The sequence below is a fragment of the Lissotriton helveticus genome, chromosome 10, assembly GCF_964261635.1.
Source record: "Lissotriton helveticus chromosome 10, aLisHel1.1, whole genome shotgun sequence".
NCBI lineage: Eukaryota > Metazoa > Chordata > Amphibia > Caudata > Salamandridae > Lissotriton > Lissotriton helveticus.
This window is the reverse complement of record NC_136071.1, coordinates 258,404,695-258,419,700: the sequence shown is the minus strand read 5'-3', so window position 1 is coordinate 258,419,700 and position 15,006 is coordinate 258,404,695. Positions and strand designations below refer to the sequence as shown.

General features: G+C 44.9%; 1 protein-coding gene across 1 annotated transcript in view; it reads left to right on the top strand.

Annotated features, from left to right (window-relative positions):
* Positions 1-15,006, top strand: part of VILL (villin like) — a 337,454-nt gene that overhangs the window by 174,726 nt on the left and 147,722 nt on the right. Inside the window, exon 6 of the mRNA XM_078665275.1 lies at positions 844-954. Within this exon, the coding sequence (XP_078521401.1) occupies positions 844-954 (111 nt within the window). The remainder of the gene's footprint in view (positions 1-843; positions 955-15,006) is intronic.

Below are 15,006 nucleotides of genomic sequence, written 5' to 3'. Positions count from 1 at the left end.
AATTCTTACCATTGCTGCCTCTTAGCTGACGAAGAGCAGGATGACTACTGATGCTGCTCAGTGTTGGAGAGCTGCTTTATTCAGACATTTGCTGCTCCTTTGTTTGAAAAAGACATTATTCCTATGATTGTTACTCTAGTGCCGGAAAAGTACCTGACTCCTACAATTGCCACTCCTGTATTGGAAAAATGAATGATTCCTGGGAAAGCTGTTCTGATGTTGTAGAGGTGCAGAATCCTTCCAGTGACTGATAAATGCATGCTTACTATTGCTGTTCCGTTATTAGAGGAATATGTTGTTTCTACTATTTGTGCTCCTCTGTTGTAGAAATGCACGATTCCTACGAATGCTGGTTTAATGTTAGTTAGAGGAATGTATAATTTTGACTATAGCTGTTGCATTGTTGGAGAAATACATGATTAGTAATGTTGAGGCTCTAATGGTGGAAGCAATCATACTGCCTAGTACTGCTGCTCCAATGTTGATGAAATTCGTAATTTCTTCTACTGCTGCTCCACAGTCGGATCATTGTGTAATTTCTACAATCACTCCCATTGTTGGTGAAATCCATGACTCCAACTATTTTTGCTCCATTGTTAGAAACATGCATGGTTCCTGTTATTGCTTTTCCAACGTTAGAGAAATGAATGATTCCTCCTGTTCCAGATGCATTCTTGCAGACATCAATGATTCCTACTGGTGCTGCTCCATTCTTGGAGAAATGCATGGTTACTGAACCGTTCTTTGATCAGTATACCCTATGTATGTGTTCTGTACCATTAACATACAGCAACTGATGGCTTTGAGTACCAGTTATGCAGTTTCTGTGCCATTCCGTTGTAGGTCGAACTGTCTTGGAACAGCTTCAACAGCGGCGATGTCTTCCTGTTAGATCTTGGGAAAGTGATCATTCAGTGGAATGGGCCAGAAAGCAACAAGTCTGAAAGAATCGGTGTAAGTACCGGGGATACCATTTATTTTCTTTGATTCAGAATGTAAAAAAACCCTGAAAATAACATTATACTTATACAGTCTTAGGGTGTGCACCTTTAAACAGCGTTGGTCTTAAATTCCCCCGAATCACTGGAAACCACTCTTCTGTACATGTTTTATATTCTAATTTGTTATATTTACAAGGCAGATATCTAGTGCCTAGTGGGCAGTACAGGCCTGTACATAGCTACATGAATATATGCCACACACACAGGGTAAGCAAAGCATATTGGGACGTCTACAAAGCAAAGGCTACTGCATTATATTGAAGAAAGGGACACAATGCGATGGGTGGGGAGATAAATTGAAGAGCCGTTCATATATGAGAGGGAAACGATGAAGAGGTGAGTCATTAGATCTTTCTTAAAACATCATAAGGAGACAGCAAGGTGTAGGTGCTGAGGGAAGTTATTCTGTAATTCTGTAGCCTGGGAGGATATGAATGGATGACATGTTTACTGGTGAGTTCTTTGTGAAATGTTTGGATTCCAAGCCTTGCCATGGTGGAGCTTCCGGCCAATTGGTTGTCCCTCAGAGTTTGAGTTAATTTCTTATGTCATCTGTCATGTTTATGAGTACAGTCTTGAAAGTTACTCAGCAAGCTTTACTGTGGCTGTGAGCTGAAAGAGGGACACCGTGTAGTTTATCAGCACCTGACCAAAAAATGATATCTGAATTTCTTCCAAGAATATCAAGAGAAGGCTCTTGATATTCTTGCGCTTTAATGCCCTTATCACTGGTCCCCCCACTAAAGCAATTAAATGAGGTTTGTTCATATCCTTGTATTCAAAGATTGTAACCAAAGGGCTAATTGGAGAGCTGTCCTCACCAGTGTGCATATTTACGAAGAGTTCATACAACGCAGCACATCAAGTAGCGTTTACTGTGCCGTGTTGCGTGAACAGGAGAGCGCAGAACTGCGCCATACCTACTTTGAAGTGGGGCAGTTCTGCTCTTTCCCTGCACTAGCGTCCATGTGGCTGCCATGCGCCAAAGCAAGCACCCTTGTGCCATGGCATGGTGTCTGCTTTGTAGTCCGCATAGTTTTTGTGACGGGAGGAGTTACTTCCTGCACAAAAACTATGCTTTAAGGCATTTTCCTCCATATATGTGTGCTGTAGATTGAGGCACACAAGCACAGAGGAAGCAATTAGAAGAAATACAAATATTTCACCTTGCTAAGACTGCCTCAGGGAGCAGCAGGATTTTGGTGCAAATCCATAATTACAATTCTTTGTAGATAGGGATTTGCATCACAAATCCATGGGTGGTTGCATGGGAACGCCCCTGCACCACCCATGGAGCTCCCCCTTGACCCAAAGTAACACAAGGCAGCGCATTGGCCTGCTTTGCATTACTTTGGGTTACAAACCAATACAAATCCTAATTTGTGTTGGTTTGTAAATCCCAGCACAAGACTGAGTTGCATTAAAGGAGTAACGCAAATCTGATGCAAACTCTTTTTAAATCTGGGCCTAAGTGTGTGTCCACTATTTGACCACATGTGGACACTTGTAAGTGCTTTAGCCTAGGACAGTTACACTTTTCTTATTCCCTGAATGTTTAACTTTCCTCTCATTCCACCTTTGATGCAATCTTTTGAAGTAGTGTTTAGAAACATTGTGAGAATTTGCACCCATGCCTCTGGAGAAGAGGCATGCGCGCATCTTGAAAATGCATCCCTACGAGCAGCAGTATCACATCGTCAATCGAAAAAAAATCTCAACCCTATCCTGGCCCCTGGACCCGACCAGGGGAGAACCTCCTAACCTTGAACTCAATCCTGTAACACCATGTCCCCTCTATCCTGTACATTACTCTCTTCCATTCCAGCAGTATTCTTGTTATATAGATCCCAGCCCATACATGTACCTACATACACAGACGTATGAAGCAGATATCATTGAACCCTCAGAGTGTCATAATGGTCAGATCATTGTCAATTTTAGTTTCTGGTGCATATGTCTCTGAAATGAATTGTGTGAACTGTAGAGGATAGATATAAGGTGTTCAGATAATTTGTTGAGCTTTTTTTAAATAAGGGACTAGGTGGTGTCAGGAAATGGGGAGGAAATTGAAATTAGTATCAGAAACTCCTTCTATATATAATTAGAATTATAATCTACATTCTATTTTCATGGCTCCTAAAACTAAATTCTTATATCCTACTTTTAACTTATAATGCTTGCCAATCCATTCATTTTGTACACTTCTTGAATGTATTCAGTGTGTTACGCGTTGGGGCTCCCAAGTGTCACTACTGGTAATTAGACAGTACACATTTTCATACTGCAGAAAACATATTTTACCAAAATGTGGAATTGCTGATGATAACCTGGAGCCAAAATAACTATCAATTCATCATGGAGAATCAAAAGCAGAGTGGGTTGCCTTGAGCGACTTAGGCAAGACATTGTTGCCCTTCACACAATGAACATGAGTTGTGTAGAAATGCACATGGGCCCGATGTACATAGACTTCCATGTGCGATTTCCTAATAGCAATTTTTTCTCTAGTAGGAAATTGCAGACAGCTATGTACAACAGTGTGTTTTACACTGTTTACGATTCCCAAAGGGTCTCAAGGGACCTGTCTCATTAATATTCCGGAGGCAGGTCGCAATTTGCAACCCATTGGGAATGGCTAGCACTCACAGAGATGATGGACTGCTAGGGTCAGCAGACCACAATGTCTGTGACTGCGTTTTAAATAAAGCAGTTTTTTATTTTGAAATGCAACCCGTTTTCCTTAACCCCTTCGCTGCTAGGCCTTTTCCCCCTCCTGTGCTAAGGCTTTTTTTGGTGTTTTGGGGTAGTGCACGCTTAGGTCCTTGTAACTTTTTGACCACATAAGGGATCCGCGCCAAATTTGCGTCCTTTTCTTCCAACATCATGGGGATTCTAAAGGCGCCCAGGGTTTGTGGATTCCCTTGGAGGGGTCCCAGAAATTAACCAAAATATAGTGTTTTTTTTGTTTTTTTCAGAAAAATGGGAAAAACGGGCTGCAAATGAAAGCCTCTGGCTTTTCCCCTGAAAATGGTATCAAAAAAGGGTTTGTGGGGCTGAATTCTCCATTTTCTCAGCTTTTAGGGAATGACAGTGTTTTGTCAGAGAACCAACATTTTTCACTCAGTTTTGGCATTTTTCTGGGACATAGCCTATTTTTGCTATTTTTAGAGCTTTCCACCTCCTTCCAGTTAATGGTAGAAATGAGTTTGAAAGCAATAATGGATCCTGGAAAGCTTTACATTTTCGAAAAATAGACAAAATTCTGAATTCAGAAAGGGGTCATTTGTCTAAATCCATGAAGGTTTCGTTATAGAAACTAACAGTTAGATATTGGAATATTTGAAAATTTGTTGAAAACAACAGCCTTTTGTCTCAACGTTTTCACCTATAACTTTCTCTAATTTTGACAGCTCTTGGAAAGCAATATACCGTTACATCCGTTAGACCTTCCTGGTTGTGGGGATATATGGGACTTGTAGTTTCACCAAGAACCCGACGAACCCAGATCCAAAAACTGAGCAGCAACTTGCAATGGTATTTTTTCATTTACTGGGTATAGTGCACTTTGTCTTGGAAAATGTACACATGGAATAATCTGTATGAAAGACACCTATGTATGTATGAATTGGGTACAAATTATAGAGTTCAGAAACAGTATATAATTGCACATTTTCAAAGTTGGGAATACTCATACTAGCATGAGAATTATTGGTCATTTTTCATAAAGTTTTTTTTTCTACACAATATCTTTCATTCAAAGGGAGAATTGCAAGAAATCTCAATTGGTAATAACAGTTGATTTACAAATCTGAATTACCCCAAGTGTCCCGATAAAAACGGTACCTCACTTGTGTGGGTCGGCCTTGTGCCTGCGACAGGAAACGGCGCAGAATGCAACGTGGTCACACCTAAATTTTGCAGTTACAAATTGACCCTTTTTTGGCAAAGTGCCTACCTGTAGTTTTTGCACCCTAGTTCTTCCGGCACCTAGGGAAACCTAGCAAACCTATACATTTTTGAAAAGTAGACACCCAGGGGAATTCAGGATGGGATGACTCGACTGCCTACCACCAGGTTTTGTTACCCAGAATCCCTTGCAAAGCTCAGATTTTGACAAAAAAAACACATTTTCCTCACATTTCTGTGGTGGAAAGTTCTGGAATCTGCGTGGATCAACAAATTTCCACCCACCCAGCGTGCCCCCAGGTCTCCCGAAAAAAATGGTACCTCACTTGTGTGGGTCGGCCTTGTGCCTACGACGGGAAACGGCACAAAATGCAACGTGGTCGCTCCTCAATTTCCCAGTGAAATCTTAAGCTCTTTGGACAAAGAGACTACCTTTTGTTTTTGAGCCGTAGCTCAACCAGCACCTAGGAAAACCTAGCAAACCTATACATTTTTGAAAACTAGACACCCAGGGCAATTCAGGATGGGGTGACTCGTCTGCCTACCCCCAGGTTTTGTTACCCAGAATCCCTTGCAAACATAAATATTTGACCAAAAAAACACATTTTCCTCACATTTCTGTGGTGGAAAGTTCTGGAATCTGCGTGGACCAACAAATTTCCACCCACCCAGCGTGCCCCCAGGTCTCCCGAAAAAAATGGTACCTCACTTGCGTGGGTAGGCATAGTGGCTGCGACATGAAACAGCGCAAAACGCAGCATGGTCGCACCTCAATTTCCCAGTGAAATTTAGCTCGATTCGGACAAAAAGACTACCTTTTGTTTTTGCGCCGTAGCTCTGCCAGCACCTAGGGAAACCTAGCAACCCTATACATTTTAGAAAACTAGACACCCAGGGCAATTCAGGATGGGGTGACTCGTCTGCCTACCCCCAGGTTTTGTTACCCAGAATCCCTTTCAAACATAAAAATTTGACCAAAAAAACACATTTTCCTCACATTTCTGTGGTGGAAAGTTCTGGAATCTGCGTGGATCAACAAATTTCCACCCACCCAGCGTGCCCCCAGGTCTCCCGAAAAAAATGGTACCTCACTTGCGTGGGTAGGCATAGTGCCTGCGACATGAAACAGCGCAAAACGCAGCATGGTCGCACCTCAATTTCCCAGTGAAATTTAGCACGATTCGGACAAAAAGACTACCTTTTCTTTTTGCGCCGTAGCTCTGCCAGCACCTAGGGAAACCTAGCAACCCTATACATTTCTGAAAACTAGACACCCAGGGCAATTCAGGATGGGGTGACTCGTCTGCCTACCCCCAGGTTTTGTTACCCAGAATCCCTTTCAAACATAAATATTTGACCAAAAAAACACATTTTCCTCACATTTCTGTGGTGGAAAGTTCTGGAATCTGCGTGGATCAACAAATTTCCACCCACCCAGCGTGCCCCCAGGTCTCCCGAAAAAAAATGGTACCTCACTTGCGTGGGTAGGCATAGTGGCTGCGACATGAAACAGCGCAAAACGCAGCATGGTCGCACCTCAATTTCCCAGTGAAATTTAGCACGATTCGGACAAAAAGACTACCTTTTCTTTTTGCGCCGTAGCTCTGCCAGCACCTAGGGAAACCTAGCAACCCTATACATTTTAGAAAACTAGACACCCAGGGCAATTCAGGATGGGGTGACTCGTCTGCCTACCCCCAGGTTTTGTTACCCAGAATCCCTTTCAAACATAAACATTTGACCAAAAAAACACATTTTCCTCACATTTCTGTGGTGGAAAGTTCTGGAATCTGCGTGGATCAACAAATTTCCACCCACCCAGCGTGCCCCCAGGTCTCCCGAAAAAAATGGTACCTCACTTGCGTGGGTAGGCATAGTGCCTGCGACATGAAACCGCGCAAAACGCAGCATGGTCGCACCTCAATTTCCCAGTGAAATTTAGCACGATTCGGACAAAAAGACTACCTTTTGTTTTTGCGCCGTAGCTCTGCCAGCACCAAGGGAAACCTAGCAACCCTATACATTTTTGAAAACTAGTCAACCAGGGCAATTCAGGATGGGGTGACTCGTCTGCCTACCCCCAGGTTTTGTTACCCAGAATCCCTTTCAAACAAAAACATTTGACCAAAAAAACACATTTTCCTCACATTTCTGTGGTGGAAAGTTCTGGAATCTGCGTGGATCAACAAATTTCCATCCACCCAGCGTGCCCCCAGGTCTCCCGAAAAAAATTGTACCTCACTTGCGTGGGTAGGCATAGTGGCTGCGACATGAAACAGCGCAAAACGCAGCATGGTCGCACCTCAATTTCCCAGTGAAATTTTGCACGATTCGGACAAAAAGACTACCTTTTGTTTTTGCGCCGTAGCTCTGCCAGCACCTAGGGAAACCTAGCAAACCTATACATTTCTGAAAACTAGACACCCAGGGCAATTCAGGATGGGGTGACTCGTCTGCCTACCCCCAGGTTTTGTTACCCAGAATCCCTTTCAAACAAAACAATTTGACCAAAAAAACACTTTTTCCTCACATTTCTGTGGTGGAAAGTTCTGGAATCTGCGTGGATCAACAAATTTCCATCCACCCAGTGTGCCCCCAGGTCTCCCGAAAAAAATGGTACCCCACTTGCGTGGGTAGGCATAGTGGCTGCGACATGAAACAGCGCAAAACGCAGCATGGTCGCATCTCAATTTCCCAGTGAAATTTTGCACGATTTGGACAAAAAGACTACCTTTTGTTTTTGCGCCGTAGCTCTGCCAGCACCTAGGGAAACCTAGCAAACCTATACATTTCTGAAAACTAGACACCCAGGGCAATTCAGGATGGGGTGACTCGTCTGCCTACCCCCAGGTTTTGTTACCCAGAATCCCTTTCAAACAAAGAAATTTGACCAATAAAACACATTTTCCTCACATTTCTGTGGTGGAAAGTTCTGGAATCTGCGTGGATCAACAAATTTCCATCCATCCAGTGTGCCCCCAGGTCTCCCGAAAAAAATGGTACCTCACTTGCGTGGGTAGGCATAGTGGCTGCGACATGAAACAGCGCAAAACGCAGCATGGTCGCACCTCAATTTCCCAGTGAAATTTAGCACGATTCAGACAAAAAGACTACCTTTTGTTTTTGCGCCGTAGCTCTGCCAGCACCTAGGGAAACCTAGCAAACCTATACATTTCTGAAAACTAGACACCCAGGGCAATTCAGGATGGGGTGACTCGTCTGCCTACCCCCAGGTTTTGTTACCCAGAATCCCTTTCAAACAAAAAAATTTGACCAAAAAAACACATTTTCCTCACATTTCTGTGTTGGAAAGTTCTGGAATCTGCGTGGATCAACAAATTTCCATCCACCCAGCGTGCCCCCAGGTCTCCCGAAATAAATGGTACCTCACTTGCGTGGGTAGGCATAGTGGCTGCGACATGAAACAGCGCAAAACGCAGCATGGTCGCACCTCAATTTCCCAGTGAAATTGTGCACGATTTGGACAAAAAGACTACCTTTTGTTTTTGCGCCGTAGCTCTGCCAGCACCTAGGGAAACCTAGCAAACCTATACATTTCTGAAAACTAGACACCCAGGGCAATTCAGGATGGGGTGACTCGTCTGCCTACCCCCAGGTTTTGTTACCCAGAATCCCTTTCAAACAAAAAAATTTGACCAAAAAAACACATTTTCCTCACATTTCTGTGGTGGAAAGTTCTGGAATCTGCGTGGATCAACAAATTTCCATCCACCCAGCGTGCCCCCAGGTCTCCCGAAAAAAATGGTACCTCACTTGCGTGGGTAGGCATAGTGGCTGCGACATGAAACAGCGCAAAACGCAGCATGGTCGCACCTCAATTTCCCAGTGAAATTTAGCACGATTCGGACAAAAAGACTACCTTTTCTTTTTGCGCCGTAGCTCTGCCAGCACCTAGGGAAACCTAGCAACCCTATACATTTCTGAAAACTAGACACCCAGGGCAATTCAGGATGGGGTGACTCGTCTGCCTACCCCCAGGTTTTGTTACCCAGAATCCCTTTCAAAAATAAATATTTGACCAAAAAAACACATTTTCCTCACATTTCTGTGGTGGAAAGTTCTGGAATCTGCGTGGATCAACGAATTTCCACCCACCCAGCGTGCCCCCAGGTCTCCCGAAAAAAATGGTACCTCACTTGCGTGGGTAGGCATAGTGGCTGCGACATGAAACAGCGCAAAACGCAGCATGGTCGCACCTCAATTTCCCAGTGAAATTTAGCACGATTCGGACAAAAAGACTACCTTTTCTTTTTGCGCCGTAGCTCTGCCAGCACCTAGGGAAACCTAGCAACCCTATACATTTTAGAAAACTAGACACCCAGGGCAATTCAGGATGGGGTGACTCGTCTGCCTACCCCCAGGTTTTGTTACCCAGAATCCCTTTCAAACATAAAAATTTGACCAAAAAAACACATTTTCCTCACATTTCTGTGGTGGAAAGTTCTGGAATCTGCGTGGATCAACAAATTTCCACCCACCCAGCGTGCCCCCAGGTCTCCCGAAAAAAATGGTACCTCACTTGCGTGGGTAGGCATAGTGCCTGCGACATGAAACCGCGCAAAACGCAGCATGGTCGCACCTCAATTTCCCAGTGAAATTTAGCACGATTCGGACAAAAAGACTACCTTTTGTTTTTGCGCCGTAGCTCTGCCAGCACCAAGGGAAACCTAGCAACCCTATACATTTTTGAAAACTAGTCAACCAGGGCAATTCAGGATGGGGTGACTCGTCTGCCTACCCCCAGGTTTTGTTACCCAGAATCCCTTTCAAACAAAAACATTTGACCAAAAAAACACATTTTCCTCACATTTCTGTGGTGGAAAGTTCTGGAATCTGCGTGGATCAACAAATTTCCACCCACCCAGCGTGCCCCCAGGTCTCCCGAAAAAAATTGTACCTCACTTGCGTGGGTAGGCATAGTGGCTGCGACATGAAACAGCGCAAAACGCAGCATGGTCGCACCTCAATTTCCCAGTGAAATTTTGCACGATTCGGACAAAAAGACTACCTTTTGTTTTTGCGCCGTAGCTCTGCCAGCACCTAGGGAAACCTAGCAAACCTATACATTTCTGAAAACTAGACACCCAGGGCAATTTAGGATGGGGTGACTCGTCTGCCTACCCCCAGGTTTTGTTACCCAGAATCCCTTTCAAACAAAACAATTTGACCAAAAAAACACTTTTTCCTCACATTTCTGTGGTGGAAAGTTCTGGAATCTGCGTGGATCAACAAATTTCCATCCACCCAGTGTGCCCCCAGGTCTCCCGAAAAAAATGGTACCCCACTTGCGTGGGTAGGCATAGTGGCTGCGACATGAAACAGCGCAAAACGCAGCATGGTCGCATCTCAATTTCCCAGTGAAATTTTGCACGATTTGGACAAAAAGACTACCTTTTGTTTTTGCGCCGTAGCTCTGCCAGCACCTAGGGAAACCTAGCAAACCTATACATTTCTGAAACTAGACACCCAGGGCAATTCAGGATGGGGTGACTCGTCTGCCTACCCCCAAGTTTTGTTACCCATAATCCCTTTCAAACAAAAAAATTTGACCAAAAAAACACATTTTCCTCACATTTCTGTGGTGGAAAGTTCTGGAATCTGCGTGGATCAACAAATTTCCATCCACCCAGCGTGCCCCCAGGTCTCCCGAAATAAATGGTACCTCACTTGCGTGGGTAGGCATAGTGGCTGCGACATGAAACAGCGCAAAACGCAGCATGGTCGCACCTCAATTTCCCAGTGAAATTTAGCACGATTCGGACAAAAAGACTACCTTTTCTTTTTGCGCCGTAGCTCTGCCAGCACCTAGGGAAACCTAGCAACCCTATACATTTTAGAAAACTAGACACCCAGGGCAATTCAGGATGGGGTGACTCGTCTGCCTACCCCCAGGTTTTGTTACCCAGAATCCCTTTCAAACATAAACATTTGACCAAAAAAACACATTTTCCTCACATTTCTGTGGTGGAAAGTTCTGGAATCTGCGTGGATCAACAAATTTCCACCCACCCAGCGTGCCCCCAGGTCTCCCGAAAAAAATGGTACCTCACTTGCGTGGGTAGGCATAGTGCCTGCGACATGAAACCGCGCAAAACGCAGCATGGTCGCACCTCAATTTCCCAGTGAAATTTAGCACGATTCGGACAAAAAGACTACCTTTTGTTTTTGCGCCGTAGCTCTGCCAGCACCAAGGGAAACCTAGCAACCCTATACATTTTTGAAAACTAGTCAACCAGGGCAATTCAGGATGGGGTGACTCGTCTGCCTACCCCCAGGTTTTGTTACCCAGAATCCCTTTCAAACAAAAACATTTGACCAAAAAAACACATTTTCCTCACATTTCTGTGGTGGAAAGTTCTGGAATCTGCGTGGATCAACAAATTTCCATCCACCCAGCGTGCCCCCAGGTCTCCCGAAAAAAATTGTACCTCACTTGCGTGGGTAGGCATAGTGGCTGCGACATGAAACAGCGCAAAACGCAGCATGGTCGCACCTCAATTTCCCAGTGAAATTTTGCACGATTCGGACAAAAAGACTACCTTTTGTTTTTGCGCCGTAGCTCTGCCAGCACCTAGGGAAACCTAGCAAACCTATACATTTCTGAAAACTAGACACCCAGGGCAATTCAGGATGGGGTGACTCGTCTGCCTACCCCCAGGGTTTGTTACCCAGAATCCCTTTCAAACAAAACAATTTGACCAAAAAAACACTTTTTCCTCACATTTCTGTGGTGGAAAGTTCTGGAATCTGCGTGGATCAACAAATTTCCATCCACCCAGTGTGCCCCCAGGTCTCCCGAAAAAAATGGTACCCCACTTGCGTGGGTAGGCATAGTGGCTGCGACATGAAACAGCGCAAAACGCAGCATGGTCGCATCTCAATTTCCCAGTGAAATTTTGCACGATTTGGACAAAAAGACTACCTTTTGTTTTTGCGCCGTAGCTCTGCCAGCACCTAGGGAAACCTAGCAAACCTATACATTTCTGAAAACTAGACACCCAGGGCAATTCAGGATGGGGTGACTCGTCTGCCTACCCCCAGGTTTTGTTACCCAGAATCCCTTTCAAACAAAAAAATGTGACCAATAAAACACATTTTCCTCACATTTCTGTGGTGGAAAGTTCTGGAATCTGCGTGGATCAACAAATTTCCATCCATCCAGTGTGCCCCCAGGTCTCCCGAAAAAAATGGTACCTCACTTGCGTGGGTAGGCATAGTGGCTGCGACATGAAACAGCGCAAAACGCAGCATGGTCGCACCTCAATTTCCCAGTGAAATTTAGCACGATTCAGACAAAAAGACTACCTTTTGTTTTTGCGCCGTAGCTCTGCCAGCACCTAGGGAAACCTAGCAAACCTATACATTTCTGAAAACTAGACACCCAGGGCAATTCAGGATGGGGTGACTCGTCTGCCTACCCCCAGGTTTTGTTACCCAGAATCCCTTTCAAACAAAAATATTTGACCAAAAAAACACATTTTCCTCACATTTCTGTGTTGGAAAGTTCTGGAATCTGCGTGGATCAACAAATTTCCATCCACCCAGCGTGCCCCCAGGTCTCCCGAAATAAATGGTACCTCACTTGCGTGGGTAGGCATAGTGGCTGCGACATGAAACAGCGCAAAACGCAGCATGGTCGCACCTCAATTTCCCAGTGAAATTGTGCACGATTTGGACAAAAAGACTACCTTTTGTTTTTGCGCCGTAGCTCTGCCAGCACCTAGGGAAACCTAGCAAACCTATACATTTCTGAAAACTAGACACCCAGGGCAATTCAGGATGGGGTGACTCGTCTGCCTACCCCCAGGTTTTGTTACCCAGAATCCCTTTCAAACAAAAAAATTTGACCAAAAAAACACATTTTCCTCACATTTCTGTGGTGGAAAGTTCTGGAATCTGCGTGGATCAACAAATTTCCATCCACCCAGCGTGCCCCCAGGTCTCCCGAAAAAAATGGTACCTCACTTGCGTGGGTAGGCATAGTGGCTGCGACATGAAACAGCGCAAAACGCAGCATGGTCGCACCTCAATTTCCCAGTGAAATTTAGCACGATTCGGACAAAAAGACTACCTTTTCTTTTTGCGCCGTAGCTCTGCCAGCACCTAGGGAAACCTAGCAACCCTATACATTTCTGAAAACTAGACACCCAGGGCAATTCAGGATGGGGTGACTCGTCTGCCTACCCCCAGGTTTTGTTACCCAGAATCCCTTTCAAACATAAATATTTGACCAAAAAAACACATTTTCCTCACATTTCTGTGGTGGAAAGTTCTGGAATCTGCGTGGATCAACAAATTTCCACCCACCCAGCGTGCCCCCAGGTCTCCCGAAAAAAATGGTACCTCACTTGCGTGGGTAGGCATAGTGGCTGCGACATGAAACAGCGCAAAACGCAGCATGGTCGCACCTCAATTTCCCAGTGAAATTTAGCACGATTCGGACAAAAAGACTACCTTTTCTTTTTGCGCCGTAGCTCTGCCAGCACCTAGGGAAACCTAGCAACCCTATACATTTTAGAAAACTAGACACCCAGGGCAATTCAGGATGGGGTGACTCGTCTGCCTACCCCCAGGTTTTGTTACCCAGAATCCCTTTCAAACATAAAAATTTGACCAAAAAAACACATTTTCCTCACATTTCTGTGGTGGAAAGTTCTGGAATCTGCGTGGATCAACAAATTTCCACCCACCCAGCGTGCCCCCAGGTCTCCCGAAAAAAATGGTACCTCACTTGCGTGGGTAGGCATAGTGCCTGCGACATGAAACCGCGCAAAACGCAGCATGGTCGCACCTCAATTTCCCAGTGAAATTTAGCACGATTCGGACAAAAAGACTACCTTTTGTTTTTGCGCCGTAGCTCTGCCAGCACCAAGGGAAACCTAGCAACCCTATACATTTTTGAAAACTAGTCAACCAGGGCAATTCAGGATGGGGTGACTCGTCTGCCTACCCCCAGGTTTTGTTACCCAGAATCCCTTTCAAACAAAAACATTTGACCAAAAAAACACATTTTCCTCACATTTCTGTGGTGGAAAGTTCTGGAATCTGCGTGGATCAACAAATTTCCACCCACCCAGCGTGCCCCCAGGTCTCCCGAAAAAAATTGTACCTCACTTGCGTGGGTAGGCATAGTGGCTGCGACATGAAACAGCGCAAAACGCAGCATGGTCGCACCTCAATTTCCCAGTGAAATTTTGCACGATTCGGACAAAAAGACTACCTTTTGTTTTTGCGCCGTAGCTCTGCCAGCACCTAGGGAAACCTAGCAAACCTATACATTTCTGAAAACTAGACACCCAGGGCAATTTAGGATGGGGTGACTCGTCTGCCTACCCCCAGGTTTTGTTACCCAGAATCCCTTTCAAACAAAACAATTTGACCAAAAAAACACTTTTTCCTCACATTTCTGTGGTGGAAAGTTCTGGAATCTGCGTGGATCAACAAATTTCCATCCACCCAGTGTGCCCCCAGGTCTCCCGAAAAAAATGGTACCCCACTTGCGTGGGTAGGCATAGTGGCTGCGACATGAAACAGCGCAAAACGCAGCATGGTCGCATCTCAATTTCCCAGTGAAATTTTGCACGATTTGGACAAAAAGACTACCTTTTGTTTTTGCGCCGTAGCTCTGCCAGCACCTAGGGAAACCTAGCAAACCTATACATTTCTGAAACTAGACACCCAGGGCAATTCAGGATGGGGTGACTCGTCTGCCTACCCCCAAGTTTTGTTACCCATAATCCCTTTCAAACAAAAAAATTTGACCAAAAAAACACATTTTCCTCACATTTCTGTGGTGGAAAGTTCTGGAATCTGCGTGGATCAACAAATTTCCATCCACCCAGCGTGCCCCCAGGTCTCCCGAAATAAATGGTACCTCACTTGCGTGGGTAGGCATAGTGGCTGCGACATGAAACAGCGCAAAACGCAGCATGGTCGCACCTCAATTTCCCAGTCAAATTTAGCACGATTCGGACAAAAAGACTACCTTTTGTTTTTACGCCGTAGCTCTGCCAGCACCTAGGGAAACCTAGCAAACCTATACATTTCTGAAAACTAGACACCCAGGGCAATTCAGGAT